At 43.9% G+C, this 21,669-nt stretch overlaps 1 protein-coding gene across 10 annotated transcripts in view; it reads right to left on the bottom strand.

Moving 5' to 3' along the window:
* Positions 1 to 21,669, bottom strand: part of PPP2R2B (protein phosphatase 2 regulatory subunit Bbeta) — a 455,910-nt gene that overhangs the window by 98,776 nt on the left and 335,465 nt on the right. For all 10 annotated transcript variants that reach the window (XM_032850744.1, XM_032850770.1, XM_032850736.1 and 7 more), the window contains 3 exons: positions 18,407 to 18,504; positions 15,353 to 15,518; positions 7,159 to 7,271 (listed from right to left, as the gene is read on the bottom strand). In XM_032850744.1, coding sequence (XP_032706635.1) covers positions 7,159 to 7,271; positions 15,353 to 15,518; positions 18,407 to 18,504 — 377 coding nt within the window. The remainder of the gene's footprint in view (positions 1 to 7,158; positions 7,272 to 15,352; positions 15,519 to 18,406; positions 18,505 to 21,669) is intronic.

The raw sequence follows: 21,669 nt of genomic DNA, 5'->3' as shown, positions 1-21,669 counted from the left end.
ATGGCAATCAATAATGATAACAGAAATTATTATTTATTTTCATAAACACAGACTATGTGCGTCCCGCTGAGTTACACACATCACATGCCAGCATTCTCTTTTGGGGCAGTCAATCAATGGGAAATCTCAATATCCACCCGCCGGGGCAGGAGGGGGAGGGACGGAGCGAAGGTTGAGAAATTACCCACACCAGAGTGACACATTCACGGAGTTAATCTAATCCAGGGGGCCATTGCAAGCCTGTGAATATGGAACAGGCTTGATTGATTTTTCACTGCGGTAGCTAAACACATCATTGTTGTTTGCAACAAATATAGGGAAAGAAAAGATGAAACTGTGAAAGGGTTGGATATTAAGTCCCAGCACAGCAATAAATCACAAAATGAAGCCTAGAAAAATTAAAAATGGGTAGGGGAAGGCTGTATCTGTGTCCTAAGAGGCCTCGGGTATCAAAGCATAAGAGCCAAAATTAAAACCTGGGCAGGGCTGGCGGATCCTGACTCACCCAGTAATCTTCCCTGAACCTGGGGTTACCCATCGTCCATGGGCACCGTAGAGGCAGCGAGAAAGCATAAGGTTGTGTCTAGACAGCAAATACTTGCTTCTCAAAGCCTCAGTTTCCCCTTTTGTAATAGGGATAATTACATCCATACCATTAGAAAGAGGAAAATACCAATTCATGTCCTACTTGCCTCCCAGCATCCGTGGGAGCATCCAACGAGATCCCCAGCACGAAAGACCAAATATCCTGCAAGATGCATCTTGGAAACCCCTTCCTAGGCCTGTACCTCCTTTCCATCTGTTCTTGCTCTGATACAGCAAACTTCTGTGCTGGTCTCAGGACCCTTATCCTCTCCAGTGTTTCTCAAAGAGCGGCCCAGGGACCGCAAGCACCAGAATCACCTGGGGGTTTTCCAGAAGGGGTCTGGTCAAAGATTCACTGGGTGCAACTCAGACCTTCTATGCCAGACGCCCTAGAGGGAAGGGACTGTACTCGACAGAGCCTCCCAGGTGCCCATGAGGCATTCTGAATACAAGAACCATTGCTTCTATTAATTTTTGGTTGCGGGCACTTGCATCCTGTTCCCATCTTCCTCTGGAGGAAAGGGAGGGTGTTTCACTCGTCTTTGGGAGATCCGCTTGGCAGTATGTACCTAGCACAGTGCCTGACACACAGCAGGCACTCACCAAATAGGATAAAATACAGTAAAAAGTTCTATGTGTCAGATGCCATCCCCCTTGTTGTCTCAATCAGGGGCCACACAGTACATAGTACTGAGTAATGGGGAAGGTCAGGACCTCTGGGATCACAGAGACCTGGGCTCCATTCTTGGCTTTGTCATTTATTATCTGTGGGGCCTTAAGCCAGTGCTTACCTCCCTGAGCCTCTGTTTTCACATCCAATAAAATGGGCATGATGCCCAAGTCACAGGATTGCAATGAAGAAAGAACTGTAAAGCACGCATTACACACTCTCAGCCCAGAGCCGGTCCCTAGGAAAGGCTGAACACAAGTAGTTGCTTAACTTAACCCCCTGGTGTGTTTAATCAGTTCTTTAGAAAATAGATCAGGTAGTTCCACTAGCTGTTTCACTGAAAGGATCACTTTTGGGAAAAGAGCTAGTCTGTTTAATCAACCTTACTAAGCCGTGACCTGTTAGCCACAATCCTCAAAATGACCCCTTGTGAGTTCAGAGCTGGCAAACGCTCTCGCTGATGGGCCAAGGTGCCCTTAAGGTGGCGGGGAGGTGGTGGTGTTTGCGGGGGGCGGGGGGGTTGTGTGTGTGTCCAAACAGTCATGGGCAACATTTGCAAACATCAGGGTCACCCTACGTGGAAAAATGTTAGTCCAGAATGTCACGTGTGTGTGTCTGGAGGCTGAGAGGAAGAGGGACTCAGTCGCCAGCTTCCAGCTCATATATAAAAACAGCAGGTCATTTCATCTTTCCAAAAGAGTGCACCCACTGTATGCCCACCCTGTGACAGACAAGTGTTTGCAGCCCTCAGTCCTTGGCCCCCTCCTTCCACCAAAGTAAAGCTCATGCATTAAGAAAGCTCTGCCGAAGAAGTCCAAGGTACACAAAGAACGAAATTCCCCTGCTCTCTGATCATGAATGAAGATCTTCTTAGAAGGCAGAAGCTATACGGAATCCTAATGAATTGGATAGATTTGGTTCTCATCCCAGTTCTGCCATTTGCTAGGCATGAGATCTTGGGTAAAATCCTTGCCCTCGCTAAGGCTGTTTCCACTTCTGTGTAATGCATTCATTTGACAAATATGTGTCCCTACCACATCCTGCGAGTTCTAGGTGCTGTGGCTGCGGGAAGAAAACCCAGTGTGGCTCCTGCTTTCCTGGAGGTGGAGGGAAGGTGGAGGGCCAGCAGCAAATACACAGATGATATCTCAGGCAAGGATACAGACCAGCAAGAAGGGGCAGGGTAAGGCCACCGATGGTGAAAGGGAAGACCCCAGTGTGTGATTTTCCCTAGGGAATTCCAGGAGAGCTTCTCAGAGGAAGGCAGGCTTTGGATGATCCAGAGAGAATAAGAGAACTTACCTGGCAGAGTTACTTTAGAACTACATGATTTAAGGATACGAAATCCAGCATCTGGGATAGAGTAAGCACCTAATAAACATGGCTATTATTATTATTACCATTAATATTAGCTGCAAGGAATATTTGGGTAAAATCCATTAGAAAACTGGAATTCATCACAGCCCCTTCATTTCTGGCAAGTCACAGCATGGGAGATCACACCTTCTGATATCTACATTTGTAACTGGTTAAAAAACAAATTCCAATCTGGCCTAGGTTCCCAGGGCACTGGCAGCGAACCATAATGAGGCAAATAATAACTCCAGGCTCCTCCTGCTGGGAGGAATATGCTAAGTGTGATTTCTCACCACTCAGCTCCCATCCCAGGCTGATGAAGTTACTACAACTATGAGTTTCTGTTGCCTAGAAAGGGCTCTGACGGCTGCTTACATCTTGCTATTGGGAGGTTGGACAGGAAGGCCAGGGGAATCTTGCTAAGCAGAACTCCTGAAGACTCCAGGGTCATTGCTCCTGCACGCTGGGGACAGGGATCTGAAAACCCACTGTGTATGAATATGGGGGTAGGAGAGAAGGTGGAATGGGTAGGGAGAGAGAGACAGGCATCCTGATCTGGAATGATAATGGTGCTAATGAGGAAGAAAGCCATTTCAAATCCTCCGAAGTGTGTGTTCAAGTGTTATAGTGATAGCTCTTGATTTTTAGTCCCAGCTTTGGAATCACCAGTTGGCAGGCACTGGGCAAGTCACTTCTCTTTCTGAGTCTGCACCAGGTTTAAGGGCTCAGGTCCATGGCAAAGGACACCAAGATTTGGTTCTTAGTTCTATGTGACCCTGTGCATATTACTTAACCTCTCTGAGCCTCATCTCTACAATGGGTAGTTGATAGCAAACTCTACCGCGGGTGACAGCTAATGCAGACACAGTGTGCAGCACAATGCATGGGATATAATAAATGCTCAATAAATACTAGATACCAGCATTTTCACTGGCCCTCCCCCTGGCTGTTCTGAAGGTAAATCAAGGGATTAGGTAAGAAAATATTGGTAATATAAATGGCACTTTACAGCACTAAAGTTTTGTTATTAAATTATCATCATGATTATTGCTTTGAATGCTATATACTTAGCAGTCAATATGGTTTTCATAGAAGTGCTTCTCGTAGCCTTTCTGGATAATGAGTGATTGGATGTAAAAGGATATCTCTTCTGTGAAAAAAAAAAAAAAAAAAAAGCCACATTCTTGCTTTGAAAAGCTGAGGATCCTGGCACTGAAACAGAACAGGTTCATTACTCAGTGAGGATTAATTAGCTGTCGGGGATTATTAAATGTTCTCACTCTCAAGACCCACACAGAACTGGAAGGTATGAAAAGTGAGCAAGAGGTAATCGTAAGACAGGGAGGGGGAAAACGCCACGAGTGCTGGCAATGCAAATTTCGAGAGAGGAGCATGTTAGTAAATTACAGTCTGATTAATATCATGGCAGCTCATTCTCTGTTTGGAGTCATTGTTCTGAATCTATGGTCTTCAGGGTTGTTTGTGGTTTTTTTTCTTCTACTACTGAGATCAAAATGGAAAGGAGGCTGGCCTTTTCAGTGTTTTCATCCAAAGAAAGCTGCAGCGTGGAGGATAACACTGAAACATAGGATACTGGAAAGCCTAGGAAAGTAGATGGGGTGAAATCAAATACGGGTATTTACACTATTATAGCAAATGTGTGTCTCAAGTTGATGTAGTAACTATTGAAATGATTGAAAAGTAGCAGAGGCCCATATAAAATGATAGCTCAGGGGAGCCTTAGAGATGATAAAATCCAGTGACCACAGACCCCTGTCTCAACCCAAACGGACTTGTGTTAAACATGTAGATCTCACTGGATCTCCTCCCTTTGCTGAAGGGAAATCACTGGGGTCGGGTCCCGGGAATCTGGACCTCGCACCGTGGATGCAAGAGCACAGACTGTTCAGTCTTCTGTATGGCAGCCTAGAAACTAAGCTTGGACAGAAGAAATGTGATTTGCTGGCCCAGGGTCACACAGCTTGTTAAGATAAAAGCAAGAACCAGAATTAGGGTTTTCTAACTTGCAACCACACCTCAAGGCCTCCTTCCATGTCTGATGGGTACCGAGCCCGATTCAACATCTCTGCTCTAAGGGAAACATACACACACAGGCCTTCTCTTCATCACGGGGGCCACATCTCTGAGCACCAACCACAGGCGTACAAAATCCTATGGGACACCAGGGATGCCAGGAACTACAGATGGCATCTGAGAAGGTCTGTCCACAGAGCAAACAAAAACAAGGTGACATCTGGGCAGAAGGTCATGGTGTGAACCCCCCAGTGGCACCCACAGGATTGCTAAGTTTCACGGGGCCAAAGATGATCTTATTCCCTTTGGACAGTCAACAGATTGCCTGCCACTCACTAGGTATCAGTGATTTGCTTGTGGACTGAGTACAACAGTATAAAAAGTACATGAAAAGGAAAAGAATATGAACTTTCTCATATCAGTAGGGAGAAATAACAGCTATGATAATGATAATGATGAAGATAATATCATACCAACAGCAGGGGACAAACATTAATGAGTGCTTTGTGGGAGTGAGACACTCTAAGGGTAAGCACTTTGGCACACACAAGACAGCATGGATTTCTCACAAAAATCCCAGGAAGCACTGAATCCTTGTAAGGCACAGGGGACTTGGCAGGCACAAGGACTTTAATTAATATGCCCAAGGTCCCCAGCTGGAAAGCAATGGTGCCACAGTTCTGACCCAGGACAGACTGACTCAGTGTCCAGGCCCTTCACTACTCTACCCTTGGCTCTGCAAAACCCCCAAGCCTTTAGAGCACCAGGCCAGCCTGATACAGAAGATTCGCATGGCCGTTCTTCAGGCTGGAGGCACAGGCCGACAAGAGGAAACAGAGCCAGTCAATGCTTATTTGCTCAGAAGACCAAAGACCAGGTACCCATGAGTAGTGTGTAAATACCGGACAGCTTAGCATTGTGACCAGCAACGAGCCTGTGTTCACAAAGCAGCTGCTGGGGGTACCTGGGTTGGCTCAGTCAGTTGAGTGTTCGACTCTTGGTTTCAGCTCAGGTCACAACCTCAGGGTCGTGAGACCGAGCCCCATGTTGGGGTCTGCACTTAGCAGGGAACCTGCTTGAGATTCTCTCCTTCTCCCTCTGCCCTTCCCCCTGCTCACACTCTCTCTCTAAAATAAATAAATAAAATCTTGAAAAAAAAAAAAAGCATCTACTGCATCAAGAGAGGAACAAAGGAATTAACGAACAAATAAACAAGTGAGCTAATGGGCACACACTGATCATTCAGCTCCCGTATCTGCTTCTAAACCTCGAGTGACAACCTCTTTTCCATGCATGGGCTGCGCTGTGCCTTCTCAGTTTTTGGTCTTCAGTAGAGCAGCTGGTATCTGAAAGCATGTATCTGACACAGTTTTGAAAGTCCCTCAGGGCCAGGGCTGGTCTCATCATGTGTTTGCTTTACCTCTCATGTTAAACACATCCCAAACCACTCACCACCGAGTCCTAAACCACTCTAACCTGTATCCAGAGAGCCTTCCCTTAAAAGTTTGCTTTTTAGAAATCCATTTTTTTTTGAAGATTTTATTTATTTATTTGTCAGAGAGAGAGAGAGCGCGAGAGCGAGAGCGGGCACAGGCAGACAGAGTGGCAGGCAGAGTCAGAGGGAGAAGCAGGCTCCCCACTGAGCAAGGAGCCTGATGCGGGACTCGATCCCAGGACGCTGGGATCATGACCTGAGCCGAAGGCAGCTGCTTAACCAACTGAGCCACCCAGGCGTCCCTAGAAATCCATTTTTAACACCACTTTCCTAAGAGACCTTTCCTGGTCTCCCAGAGCCAAATGTAATTTCTTCCTCCGTTGACCAAACTCTCTCTGACACTCCCTGCATTTATCTTACTCTATTTTGTGCCATAAGCATTTTTATAGTAGACCTACAAATCTGTTCTTTACCAGACTGTGCATTTCTGGAGGGCAGGGAGGGAGCCACTGAGACCAACAGGCGAGATCATGTATTGAAGACCGGCCACGGAAGGAGGGCTTTCCAACCGCAGCACATTTTTAGCCAAGTATGAGGTTTGCTGTATAGACAGAGAATCTACAAATAACTTGCATGACCAAAGTTCCAAAGGGTTAAAGTGATCACACGAGATTCTGGTGAGGAGCAGAATTCAAACCCAGGCCCATTACATTTGCAAGTTCACATTCTGAATCACAAGATTCCAACTTGCCATGTGGGTAGTCCCATCCCCTGCACCCTGAGTACAAAAGACGCTCAGAACATTTTCGATACTGAGAGCAGACAGAGGCTGAGAATACAGTAAGGCACGACAGTGGCCACATGGCCAGTCCTGGGGGCATAAAGGAAGGACACGCTTCTGCAGTCATCAGAGCTCAGACCTGTCCTCCTCCTCCCTCTGCTTTATCTCCTTCACTCACACATGACAGTTGCAACCAAGAGCAGCACCCAGCCCACAGCCACACCTGTGAGTCCTTCCTTGGTGCCCGGTAGCCAAGAGAAGCAAAAGACAGGGGACAAAACTGCCCCGGGGACTCACCCTCAAGGTCGTGATGGTGGTGGGATCCCGGAGCCGGCCCTCCTCATCTTTCAGATTGTAACCTTCTGGCCTCTTATCACGCTCGCTGACTTTCCACAGCTTCACAGTTTTATCTGTGGACGGCAGCCAGAGGAAACCAAATTACAGTGAAAACCAGCTTGTCAGGGAGTTTTGTGTGCGGAGGGGTGGGGCGGGGGACGCAGGGGGAGGTGGGGGTGAGGACGGAAGGAACTGGGGGTCACGTCAGGGATTCAGGGCATCATCTAATGCTGCCTGGAGGCAGAGCTCGTGTTTCAGAACAAAACCATATATTGTGCCTAGACCAATGGTTTTCCTGATGATGGCCTATGAAATCTGGAGCTTATATTTTCTTTTGGTTCATTCAATAAAATTATTTTCAATAAAAATATTTATTAAACACTGAACAAGAGCAGTCACATATACAGAACTAGCTGTGTCACTATGTTATTAGCACTTGTCATGGAAAATTTATTTAATGCTCACCACAACCCCGAGAGGTAGGTACCCCCATTTCCGTGTCCCACCCGAGCAAGGACTGTCCCGGCCATGACCTGAAGGGCCTTCGTGACCCACACTTCCTCACCCTTTCTGGTCTCACCGTCTGCCCCTCTGCCCCCCTCGCCCTGTGCTTCTGCCACACGGCTTCTCTACAGCCCCCATACATGTTGTCCCTACTCCTGCCTCGGGCTTTGCACTAGCTCTGCCCTTTCCTGGAAAGCCCTCAACCCTCTTCTTCACGTGAGTTTTTCCTTCACTCTGCTCTGTTCATGTCCTTCCCCCAGAGGGGTCTTTCTGTGCCAACCTACATCAGAATGTCCCCACCATTCTCTTCGCCTGCTCCTCTGGCTTCAGGGCCTCGTCTTGCCACTATGTGACAACGGCTTTGTTTCTTCTCCCTCATGTGAATGTAAGCTCGCCGGAGCCAGGGATTCTGTCTCGTCCATTACTACACATCTAGCACATACAACAGCACCCGGGACACAGTGGATGTTCAATAACTATTAGGTGCGTGAACGAGTGAGTCCCATTTATACCGTGTATCTTGCTAGCAGTACTCAGAGATATCAAATGGTAAGAACATTCATCCAAAAGCTCCTTTCCCCTTGCAGTCTCTTTGGAATCCCCAGCTGGAAACTGCCTTTCTCCCCCGTGTGCTGTTCCAGCACTTTCCATCACTGGCTGACACCTGTCATTCGCCATAGCAGTAAAGCAGGGCAAGATCTCTAATGGGTACGGGGGTGAGGCAGGCAGGAAGAATGAATGAGAGGGGCTGAGGGCTCTGGGTGGCAGGAGATGGCATGCCCCACCTGCAGATTTTTGGTCACATTTCTTAAGAAAACATGTTTGGGCCAATCAGATCATAGGTGTGGACCACGTGCCTTTGCAGGCTTTCCTGAACGGGTCCTGCATTCATTACTTGTATGCATTCTAGGTTTTCTTGTAGGAGGCAGGGACTCGAACGCCTTCCTCCTCTGTATCTTGCTCTGTGACTGCACGGGGTAGGCTTGGGAACCAGACAAACTTGGGCCACACCCTCATTCCCCCTCCAACCAGCCACATACGGCCAAGGACAGGGATTCCCATGGAGCCGGTGTGTAGTTTCTTCAAGTGACAAATGGGAACACCAGATTTATCAGGAAAAGAGCACAGAATGCCCAATTCAGTGTGAACTTCAGAGAAACAACAAATAACTTTTTAGTATAAGTATGTCCCAAATATTTCAACCTTATAAATAAAGGCACCTAACTTCTCTACGCCTTGGTTTCTTTACTTGTCAGCGGGGGAAAACAGCACCTTCCCCACGGGGCTCTCAGGAAGATGAAATGGAACACTGGGCATGTAGTGTTGAACACAGGGGTGGCCTGCTAACAATGGTTGACAAAGGGCGGCTGTTATTAGAATTTGCAAAGTGGGCAACTATTCTCTGATAATAACATGTTGCTCTGTGACCGTGACAGTTTTATCCTGTGGTGATGTCAGCACATCCCATTGCCTCTGCAATACTGTGGGGAGATGAGCCGCCTCTCCCCCAGCCTCTAGTAGGGTTCCCTTTCTCCTTTACCACCTCACCCTCCTTCTCCACATCTCCTTGCTAAAGCCCTGGCCCTCAGGGGTCTGAAATGCACCCCATCCTGAAGTTGGCTTCAGCAACCACTTGGCTACTTTAACAGGTCAGTGCTCCTGTTTCCTATTATCTGGGGACAACTCTAGCTGGTCACATGTGCTGGCAGACCTGGCCGGGCTGCTAAGTGCAAGGTGTGTGTGTCCTGAACCGTGTGCTCCCCCAGCCTGTACTGGGACAGAAGGCAGGGAAGCCTTCTCCAGCCGCAGAGTTGAATTTCTTTTTTATAAACATATATTTTTTTCCCCAGGGGTACAGGTCTGTAAATTGCCAGGTTTACACACTTCACTGCACTCATCATAGCACATACCCTCCCCAATGTCCATAATAACCCCACCCCCCCTCTCCCAACCCCCCTCCCCCCAGCAACCCTCAGTTTGTTTTGTGAGATTAAGAGTCACTTATGGTTTATCTCCCTCCCAATCCCATCTTGCTTCATTTACTCTTCTCCTACCCCCTTAACCCCCATGTTGCATCTCCTCTCCCTCATATCAGGGAGATCATATGATAGTTGTCTTTCTCTGATTGACTTATTTCGCTAAGCATGATACCCTCTAGTTCCATCCACGTCGTCGCAAATGGCAAGATTTCATTTCTTTTGATGGCTGCATAGTATTCCATTGTGTATATACACCACATCTTCTTTATCCATTCGTCTGTTGATGGACATCTAGGTTCTTTCCATAGTTTGGCTATTGTAGACATTGCTGCTATAAACATTCGGGTGCACGTGCCCCTTCGCATCACTACGTTTGTATCTTTAGAGTAAATACCCAGCAGTGCAATTGCTGGGTCATAGGGTAGTTCTATTTTCAACATTTTGAAGAACTTCCATGCTGTTTTCCAGAGTGGTTGCACCAGCTTGCATTCCCACCAACAGTGTAGGAGGGTTCCCCTTTCTCCGCATCCTCGCCAGCATCTGTCATTTCCTGACTTGTTAATTTTAGCCATTCTGACTGGTGTGAGGTGGTATCTCATTGTGGTTTTGATTTGTATTTCCCTGATGCCGAGTGATATGGAGCACTTTTTCATGTGTCTGTTGGCCATCTGGATGTCTTCTTTGCAGAAATGTCTGTTCATGTCTTCTGCCCATTTCTTGATTGGATTATTTGTTCTTTGGGTGTTGAGTTTGCTAAGTTCTTTATAGATTCTGGACACTAGCCCTTTATCTGATATGTCGTTTGCAAATATCTTCTCCCATTCTGTCAGTTGTCTTTTGGTTTTGTTAACTGTTTCCTTTGCTGTGCAAAAGCTTTTGATCTTGATAAAATCCCAATAGTTCATTTTTGCCCTTGCTTCCCTTGCCTTTGGCGATGTTCCTAGGAAGATGTTGCTGCGGCTGAGGTCGAAGAGGTTGCTGCCTGTGTTCTCCTCAAGGATTTTGATGGATTCCTTTCTCACATTGAGGTCCTTCATCCATTTTGAGTCTATTTTCGTGTGTGGTGTAAGGAAATGATCCAATTTCATTTTTCTGCATGTGGCTGTCCAATTTTCCCAACACCATTTATTGAAGAGGCTGTCTTTTTTCCATTGGACATTCTTTCCTGCTTTGTCGAAGATTAGTTGACCATAGAGTTGAGGGTCTAGTTCTGGGCTCTCTATTCTGTTCCATTGATCTATGTGTCTGTTTTTGTGCCAGTACCATGCTGTCTTGATGATGACAGCTTTGTAGTAGAGCTTGAAGTCCGGAATTGTGATGCCACCAACTTTGGCTTTCTTTTTCAATATTCCTTTGGCTATTCGAGGTCTTTTCTGGTTCCATATAAATTTTAGGATTATTTGTTCCATTTCTTTGAAAAAAATGGATGGTACTTTGATAGGAATTGCATTAAATGTGTAGATTGCTTTAGGTAGCATAGACATTTTCACAATATTTATTCTTCCAATCCAGGAGCATGGAACATTTTTCCATTTCTTTGTGTCTTCCTCAATTTCTTTCATGAGTACTTTATAGTTTTCTGTGTATAGATTCTTAGTCTCTTTGGTTAGGTTTATCCCTAGGTATCTTAAAGTTTTGGGTGCAATTGTAAATGGGATTGACTCCTTAATTTCTCTTTCTTCTGTCTTGTTGTTGGTGTAGAGAAATGCAAGTGATTTCTGTGCATTGATTTTATATCCTGACACTTTACTGAATTCCTGTACCAGTTCTAGCAGTTTTGGAGTGGAGTCTTTTGGGTTTTCCACATATAGTATCATATCATCTGCGAAGAGTGATAGTTTGACTTCTTCTTTGCTGATTTGGATGCCTTTAATTTCTTTTTGTTGTCTGATTGCTGAGGCTAGGACTTCTAGTACTACAACCTGAAGTAGTCTCAGCCTGCTACTTCTCCGCCATCTTGACTCCAACCTCCCAGAGTTGAATTTCTGCACTTCCTGTCCATATGCCGGCAGTCCTCGGCTCCTACCTGCTTTGGATGCCCTGTGGCCACAGGCGCTGCATTTCAGGGTGAGAAAATGAAGCAGACGCCCTGCTTTATACAGTGGCTGGATTAGTGACCGGTCAGCTGTGACTCAGAACAACGCAAATCAGTGATATTTAACACCCAATATTTCCTACTGCTGGGCTTTGGAATATATCCTGTCCCCTTTGCAAGGCGATTCTCCTCTTCTTTTTTCTTATTATAAACAGTACATTGCAACACAGAGAAATAGAGAAACCACAGGTAGAACATAAAGAGTAAGAGTCAGCTATAATCCGGGGCGCCTGGGTGGCTCAGTGGGTTGAGCCTCTGCCTTTGGCTCAGGTCATGATCTCAGGGTCCTGGGATCGAGCCCTACATTGGGCTCTCTGCTCAGCAGAGAGCTAACTCCCCCGCCCCGCTTTCTGCCTACTTGTGATCTCTCTCTCTGTCCAACAAATAAATAAAATCTTAAAAAAAAAAAAGAATCAACTATAATCTCTCTGGTCAGGGACAATCCTTGTTAATGTTTCACAGAGATAACTTGTATTTTTTCTCTGCATTTTTTTTTGTGGGGGTGGGGTACAAACCTATAGCAATACTGCATATACAGATTTTGTATTTTCTCATTTTCTTCTTGTATTACACAAGTGGCAAATATAATTGCAAAAAATGAAAATGAGCCAGGAAGTGAAAAAAAAAAAAGAAAAAAAGAAAAAAATTAACATTTCCCTCAATTCTGCTAGACAAAGAACACTATCAGGAAAATTCTGTATACATCCTTTCATTATATTTGTGTGTGCAATTATATCACTTTTTAATATATGTAATGTGCTATGCATAGTTTATAATATGTTTTTTTTCTAATCATATCTATCCATACTAACATCTACTCCTATAAATATCTACTTTAAAATAGTAAGAATTTGTTAATAATTAAAGGTCAAATAAAGGGAGATTTATTAGTAAATTATGGAAAACTCATACAAGGGAATGCTATGCAGTCACAGGAAATGTGATGATATTTTAGAAGAATATTTAACAACCAGGAAGATATTCCTGTTAAGTGTTATATTAAGTGTTATATTATTAAGTAAAAAAAAAATCTTGCTGCAGAACAGCTTACAGATTAATCTCATTTTTGTTAAGAAGCAAAAAGATTTATCCATTTATCTACATCTCTGCTTTTTTCTTTAAAAGACATTAATACTGATTCTCTCTAGGTGTGAACATTGTATTTTCTTCCTTTTGCTTCCCTGTTTTTTTCTAATTTATTTTTTATGATGAACACATACTATTTTCGTAGCACGCAGAATAAATCAAGTATACCTTTCCCTCTCATTATAAGGATTAAGACAGAAGTAGAAAGCTAGGTAAAGCAATGTGTTTTCACCTGGCAAGTAATTTCAAAGTCTAGATTCACAATGGAATGTTGGTTTTATTTTTCATGAAAAATGATAAAGTTGAAAATATATGCCAGCAGAACATAAAAACTACACCCAACTGTAATGAGATAAGCACATTTTTTTTTTTTTTAAAGATAATTGATGGCGAATTCAATCCAATTCCCTATGGCTGGGTTGCTTGGAGTCATTCTTGACTTTATTATCACACAATTTTTCTTGACTTAGTATCTTGAAGCTTTGTGGATAAAAAAGTGTAAGGAACATGTGGCTGTTACTATGAGTAATGACTTTTTCTTTTTTCTGGCTGGCTCTCTGAGTAGTTTATCATTACTTATGGCAGCTTTTAAACACAATCTTATCATCTATCTTCATTTTCTCTTTTGTACAGTAATTCCAATTGTCTTTCATTAATTTTTGCATGTTAACCTATTTGGCTTAAGGGGAATTCTCAACCTCAATATTAGTACAAAAAAGAAAATCACATAAGAACATGGGAATTTTTCTTCTAAGAATCATTTTGAGATGCTGTTGGCATATGAAATAGCATCCCAAATGGGAAGATAATATCCTTGTTAATCAAAAAACTATTTAAAAACTCAATTAACAGAACATTATGCTATATAATTAATCTTCATTGCATTTCAATGATTTCCATCCCATCCCCCCCACAAAAAAGCAGTTAATAAGTCTTTGGATTCTATAGTAATAATCAATAGAGTAAATTTCATAATATGAAGTCAGTTAGCCAGAGCAGATCATCAGACACTTTACCTCTGCCTGAAACAATTAAGTCAACATCATCAGAAGTCTCTTTTATTCTAAAGGGTTGGATAGGCAGAACCTATTTTGCATTCGCCAGCGAAACAAACAAAAAAAGAGGAAACATTCATGTGGTCTGGCTTTCAAGAAATCCGGGGTGAGAAAAGTAAAGGGAACAATACAGACAGTTCTGAGAAAGAATTAAATTACTGAGAATCTGGAAAAACAGATGAGTGGAGATCTGGTCATGTTGAGATAAGCCACGTGGATAGCCTCAAACTGGCTACTTCAGAAGTGCAAGTGTCTAGACTTGGACCCTGGCTTTATAATCAAGAGAGTTTGGGTTCATATACGTTGAAAACTTCTCCTCCTCTTTTCAGAAGGGTAACATAAAATTTGTTGTAAAAACTTTAGAAAGTGAAAAATGATAAAGGGAGCAAGTCTACAAGACACTCAACATGCACGATCCAAAATTAATCATGATAAATCTTGTGGTGTGTTTCCTTTCTGACTTCAGGAACACTAATATATGTCTGATCATATTACATACATGTGACCAATACCTTGTCAGTGCTGGGGATCAGCACAAAGCAAATTCCTACCTTCTTGACTTATATTTAAATGTATATTCCTCCTAGGCAAACTCACACGTAGGATGAAATGAAGCATTCTTCAGCTTATTTGTTTGATAGAGGGTTTTCAATTTTTGTACATTAATCTTCTTAATTGTTACGCTAGTCAATTAGCGCGCTTTAGTATATGATTTTATTCTGAATTGTTCTGAGTATAGATGGCTTCTTTCAGTAAGGGTATTAATGAACCTTAAGGGTAGGTCATTCCACTGTATAAAGGTTTACCACATTAATATGAATCTCTATCCAACCCTCTATGTCCTCTCTCTCCGACCTAGTTCTATCAACTCCCCCTAAAACAACAAACAGTATCGGAAGAGTATGGAGGGAGGGAGAGAAAAAGAAATCACTTCTTGGTCTATCCTTTGGTAGGCCCCCCTCTCTTCTTGACCTGTGCTCCTGGTAGAGAACTTGATGGTGTAAGAGAGACACAGCCATCTCCTTTACAAACACCCAAATATATTCAGGGATTAATAATTCCTACTCTGTATGCCAAACTCATAGGGATGGCATAAGGAGTTTTCTGAAATGTCTTCGCAGAACACTGAGTAAATCTTAAGAAAGGAAGTCATATTCTAAAAACACCTGGAAATCATCTGCATTATCAAAAGCTACGGATAATGGGTCTCTCACATAATTTGGTCATAAATTGGTTATTTTTGAAAAGGGTAAATGTTATGTACTGGGAGCCTACCCTGGGCCAAGTACTCGGGTAGACATCTTGCAAACGCAGTCTGGAAGTTTTTCAACAGCTTGCAAGGTAATAAGAAAAACTGAGCCCCAGAGAGATTGAAATACATGGTTTGCTGATTTTATCTCTACAAATACCAAACAGGCAAAGTCACCTCCACGTACCATTAGTAGACAGAAGGAAGTAGGCTGCATTCTGCTGAGGGAGCCATCTTATTTTATTGATTTTTTCTTCTATTTCTAAGCTCTTCAGGTAATCGAACTCGGGTTCATGGCTCTGGAATGTGCTGTAAACATTGTATTCACCCCTACGATGAACCTGATTTTTACTCTGTAGGAAGAGGAAAAAAAAAACACACACGGAAGATGAAATCACGTAAGCCAACTACAAATTCACCAATTCCTTCTTTTGTGGGACAGAGTCACTGGGGTGGGATGAGCAGGTCATGTCAGTATAGAATGAGGGCAGAACCAAGGCAACAAGTTTACCTTGGCTTACTGGCCTCCCCAGCATTTGATCACGAACCCCTGTTGGTCAACACTGGGACCTTCAATATAAAACTATTTATTTATAAATTATATGCATGAACTTCTGCCCTAATATATAGTATATATAACATACACAGAGAGATAGATATTAAAATAGGATCATTTAAAAATACATATCACTAGAAATTCTAATCTTTTCTATGTCCTAATGGACGTCTTGGACACCCTTTGGAGTGAGCCATCCCACACGCAAGTCCATACCTCTATTCATCCCTCACAAAGACTCCAAACTATGGCATCTGTACCTTTTACTGGCCTTTTAAAATCTTACCAGATCCTCAGAGAACCTCTGAGTGGTTGGCAGTGCAGGGAAATGGACAAGAGAGGCTCAGAGGTACTAAAATGACTTCTCCAAGGTCATACAGCTTATACACAGCAGTTTTGGTCATCAGATCTCTCCCTCCCCCCATTTTCTTCTGACATGAGTGACAAAACAGACATGAGTACAGAGATGCCACCGGAGTCCCTGGGAGGACTGTTAGACTCTACACCCTCCGCCCACCCCTGCTTCCCCCCAGCTCCCTTATGCACAGTGCCCACAGCGGGAACTACATTAAGGATGCTATAACAAAACTTAAAGGAAAGGATCTGTGGAAGGGGGAAAGGGTAAGAAGAAGGGTGGAGAGAAGGACAAAGAAGGTGTTAAAGAAAAAGGAGAAGGCAAAAAAGAAGAGGGAGTTTTTACTCCAGGTGTTTTAGGACCTTATCACCAAGAGCTTCCAGATTCAGGCTTTGCAAAACTGTGCTCACGAATTCAAATTCAGGTCTTACTGAACATGTGTTGCAGAAGCTGGATTCTGAAGAAAAGGCTCAATTAAAAAAAATCATATTTCTGGTTGGATACTGAACATCCAAACCCAGGTCTCCATGTACTCCATTTGGTGGGTGATGGTGCTGATGGCCTGTATTGAGCATATTTTGAGGGTCCTAGGAGCAAATTCTCCAGGGGTGGAGCATGCCTCACACAAGTCAAAAGCAGGCCTGGCTTCCATGTTGTCCCCTGGCTTCGCTTCTCAGCCTTTGCGTTCATTCCAACCCCAAGTCTCTCCACAGAGCAGAACACCCAACTGTACGCTCCTTTCATCGACGTCTATTTTTTTATTGAACAAAACCATCCTCCTTTGGAATATGCGTCCCCCTTCTACAACTGACTCAGGCTTCCCAAAGAGGTCAGTCAATTAAAACAGGTGAAACCTATAAGAGCTACCGGAAATCGTGGCACGGATTAAGATGGGCAATGTGCTGCCCAGGGTAATTTATGTTAAATAGTGGCTCTGGTTCTTCTTTATCATCTCTATGGGCCTAATTGGATTTTCTTTTAAAACAGAAGAAGGTTTTTGAAAATCAGTTTTAAAAGGACTTTAAATGCTGATATCCTGCTTATACTACGGAGACAGCCAGTCCACCTTAACAATAAATTTGTAAGAATGTTGATTTGCTACCATCCAAATCAGACTGTCAAGTGTGTGTAGTATGTGCCAGACCAATTAGCACTCGGCAGCTCTGGAAAGGCAGGAAAAATTCCAGGTCACGAAGAGCTATTAGTTCCTACTTGCCAACCACATTTTCGTGTTTCCAGGGCCAATGGAATAGGCCTGGTGCCTGATTTAATGCTGAACACTTGAATTTATACAGAACCCCAAGGGATCATGATGCCCTTATAGAAATTAATTGCAAATAATGTGCAATTACCAAATATATCACCTCTAAATGAGGCTTTCCTTTTTTTTTTTTTTTTTGAGGGGAGGGGGAACATAAATGGCTTTGAGGCACAAATCAGGCTTTCAACTGCTCAGGAAGTCCCTTGTGAAACCTTCCTCCTGCAGTGGGCCTCCCCCTGTCCTGGGCCTGGTGAATCTGAGAGGCAGGCGGTAACAGATGGGAGAGGTCCTAGAACACACACGAGCCTGCTGGAAGCTCCGGGACCATGCCAGGGGAGGCCAAGAAATCAGATTGGGCCGAAATTCCCTTCTGACAAAAACAGAAGCAGACACCAAAAAAACTCAATTTATATGAAAAAGAGAAACAATTCCTAGTGGAAACCAAGTCTCAGTAGGAAGTGGGCTTTTTGAGATTCAATTCACTGGAAGTTCAAACTCCTGGTCAGCATGCACACAGCACGGAGCTCCAGGGACCTTTGTGACACCTGCAGTAAAGCACTGGTCACGTGCTTCATCAAGATGACACCTGGTGGGATCTCACTCCCTTTGGTAGGATGAGCTAACACTATCTTCTCTACAGACGCCAGGTGTCCTTTTCATATCTGTTGGCAAAGAGCTGTTTTTTTTGTTTTTTTCCCTCCTACATATTCTGCAGGATCACCTGAAATGGGGAGACCTTATTTCAATGGCTGGAAGAGAAATCCCACTCAAAGAGGAGTTCTCTGCTCAACAAACAGCCATGGAATTTCACAGGTCAGATGGGAAGTGAGGTCATTTTGAATGTGCAACACCCAGGTTGGGCCAGATTAGGCCATGCCCAGAAAAGGCTCTATTATTAGGTGCTTTTAGGAGCCTGAATGTGGAACTGTTGATGTTAATGACTTTTTGGCAGTTTTTAGTTTGCTAGCAAAGCAGCAAGGTTAAGGGCGACACATGAGGATTAAGGAACAGTAGGAGACCTCCTTTAAAAAGAGAAGAAAATGGGCATTTTGCATTCACTGCCACTTACCTCCTGCTCTCGTTGAAATATTACAACCCGACCCCCCTTGTCCCCTGTCGCTAGTAATTCTCCCGTGTGGTTGAATTCTACCGTAGAGATAATGTCAGCTGAAAAGGAGAAGACAAAGGCAATTAAAGTAACTGCACACTTACTTTGAAACGATAGATAATAGATATACTTTTCTGTGCACTGAAGGGCTCTAGGCTTTGTCTCTGCAGTGGAATTTACAAGGATTTGATGCTCTGTATTTTAAGCGCCACGAGAAGTGGCATTTGAGAAAGTCAATTTCCAAGATGCCCACACTGCAGGGTGGGCTCTTGGAACATCTGGAGAGAACAAAAGGGAAAAACACATGCAGACCCTTTTGTTAGGGGCAAGAGATAACGCATTTCTTTAATGGCTCCAGGAAATGGCAATTTTTTTTTTTTTTTTTTTTTTTTAGAATTTCTACCCCTCACGGATCTTTTACCCACCCAGGATTTTTGCATTCTCCTTCCTTCTACACAGAGAAACTTCCCCAAACAGGTTTCAGGCATGGCTATTCAGACTCGGGCTGAGGACTGTGACGCACACGGCTGGGGGGCCTGGAAGCTCAGACATGGAAAATGAAGGGACAGAGCAGGAAGATTTCACTGGGACACTAGGAGGCAGGAATTCAGGAGGGTCCCCACAAACGCAGCTTGACCCACGCTCCCTCTTCCCTGGCGAGCCCAACACACCCTTCTGGAAGAGCACAGCCTTATTCCAACCCCAAGAGCAAGGTGCTGAGAAACAGGGTCATGAGGTCAGAGGGGAGAGGGCAATTTGTATTCTGTATTTCAGAACGAAGAAAATACACAGGCGCCAGGAACCCAGATCACAGATAATTGCTGAAGGAATACCAGCCTGCCAGGTCTTTCTTCAACCCTGGTTACCCTGGAGGAACACGGACAGGTAAATTACCTATGATTGGATTTATTAGGGTTATTTTTAGAAAAAATGTCAGAGGTTAATTCCTCTGCAATTATTCTCCTACAGGGCTCCAACAATTGCTAACAAGAGTGCAAATGAGTTAAAAAAAAAAAAAAAAAGAGGCGGGGGAATTATGACGATGGCCTTTGACAGAGGAACATTCTCAAGATTATGTCCATGTGAGGAAAGCAAAGGCGAAACAGTGAGGTGGAAAAAGAAGGCAATTACTCCTGAATAATTCAAATCTCAAATCTCACTTTAATATCATTTCAGGATTTTTTTTGTATGACTGGTTTATTCAGGTAAGTTGTGTAAAATTCTCCACTTTGCATGGAATTACCCTGTTCCATATGTGAAAATGCTTCCAATGGTCATTCTTTGTGCAGAAGTAAAACAAGCAGGCACAGGCCACAGCCACTTCCAAGCAGGGCACATTTAAAAAAACAATGATTTCCTGTTTTGGCCTCTTAGATGTCTGACCCCAGGGGCAGCAAATTCAAAGCCCCACAGAGCCATGGGGTGTCAGGGTGTGAAGCAACAAAGTGAGGTAGAAAGCCCGTGGCCCCTCTTAAGGGTAAGTGGCTACTCAGCTTACACCAATTGTGGGTATGAAATATTTCATGTGTTGCTGGGTTTTTACATTTTTAAAATTTTTAAAAAATAATTTTTATACTCAATCATTTCAATTTTATATATTGTCAACTTTTTTTTCCAAAGCCATAACATTAAAAAAATAATAATCTCGTTTGTGGGCTGAATATGTTTTGTGAGTCACGAGTCTATGACTTCTGGTCTACCAAGTCTTTCTTCAGAAAAGGCCACCCCATTCCTTACTGATGATCTCAACTAGAACTCTAGTCTGTCCACTCAGGGAGACTCCGCCAAATGAATCAACTTCAAGGAAACACAATCTAAGCTGTGTGGTTACTCTGCTCCTGATCCATTTCGGTAACAAGTGCCCATTGGGGAGTAAGCAAGCCCAGCAAGGCTGGGTAGCCGGCACCACAAGTGAATTACTAGACCACTTTCCTTTGTTGAAGTGTATGTATGTTAGCAAAGCACTTTCAGGTAAAGAGGAGAGAAGGAGGCTGTTCAGAGTTTGCCACCGTCTCAGAATGTCCTGGGAAAGCACTTGAGCGCTAGGATACAATTCTAACACTAGTTCCTGCTTCTGGCTTTTCAGTGAGCGGTGAGCAACGGGGCTATTCATGAAGCTTCCTGATTTGCGCAGAAGCTGAAGTGGACGTGGCCATTTCTTCTCACTTCAGGCTTCTGTCAGGTACCTCTGCATGAGGCAAAGCTCTCAAACTGCTGAAGACATAAACACTTCCCTGAAGGAAAGAAGGGTGGGGAGGCTGGGTATATTCGTTACCAGAGTCACACTGAGGTCTTTGGGGCCAACAACTGTCTTAACTTCAGTCTACACCCTTCCTGTTAACAGCACTGTTGACACAGGCTCCAGAGTTCTAGAAGGTGCACTGGGAACCGAAAGATGGGCCTTCCCTTTTAGTGAAGTTGGGTATCAGAAGGAAGAGTTAAGTACCTTTCCCAAGGTCAGACTTTGTCTCAGTTTCCAAGAAAATGTTACCCCAAGGGAAACAAAATTCCACTCCCCCAGAGATGACATACACATTTGTCCTTTTGTCCTGACTCTCTGAGAAAATGTCTTCACTCTCTTTTTTGGGGGTACACAGGTCAAAACAAGGTAGGGCTCAAGCTCACAGCTGAGCCACATGATCCAACCTCATGTTACTAGAACTCTGTGTTATGAACGATCCAGGCATGGCCCTGCTCCTAAAAATGTCCCATTTATTTTCCAAGTGTTGTAATTATTTGTGCTATGCCTCCCTCAAGAACTTGTGAGAGAGGGGCACCTGGGTGGCTCAGTCGTTAAGCATCTGCCTTCGGCTCAGGTCGTAATCTCAGGTTCCTGGGCTCGAGCCCTGCATCAGGCTCCCTGCTTTCCCTCTCCTACCCCTCCTGCTTGTGTTCTCTCTCTCACTGTGTCTCTCTCTGTCAAATAAATAAATAAAATCCTTAAAAAAAAAAAAAAAAGAACTTATGAGAGAAAGGCTGATTGGCATGGCAGGATTCTGTAATTTAGTCCTCTTGCCAAGACCTTAGCTTTATTTTAATCCTGCCACTCAGGTGGTGTGTATGTTAGGTTGTTTATACCAGCTATTGTCTACCTCCCTTCAGAGCACAGGCCACTGAGGCTCGAGCTAATACCTGTTTTGAACTTTCATGTTTCTGGACTCATTTATCATTGCTAAGCCTGTAGGTGCAACCAGAATGCCTTACCACCCCATCCATCTCTGCAG

This window comes from Lontra canadensis, unplaced genomic scaffold (genome assembly GCF_010015895.1).
Source record: "Lontra canadensis isolate GAN:19392208 unplaced genomic scaffold, GSC_riverotter_1.0 scaffold4, whole genome shotgun sequence".
Taxonomy (NCBI): Eukaryota; Metazoa; Chordata; class Mammalia; order Carnivora; family Mustelidae; genus Lontra; species Lontra canadensis.
Note: the sequence above shows the minus strand (reverse complement) of the source record. Positions and strands in the feature narration are given on the sequence as shown.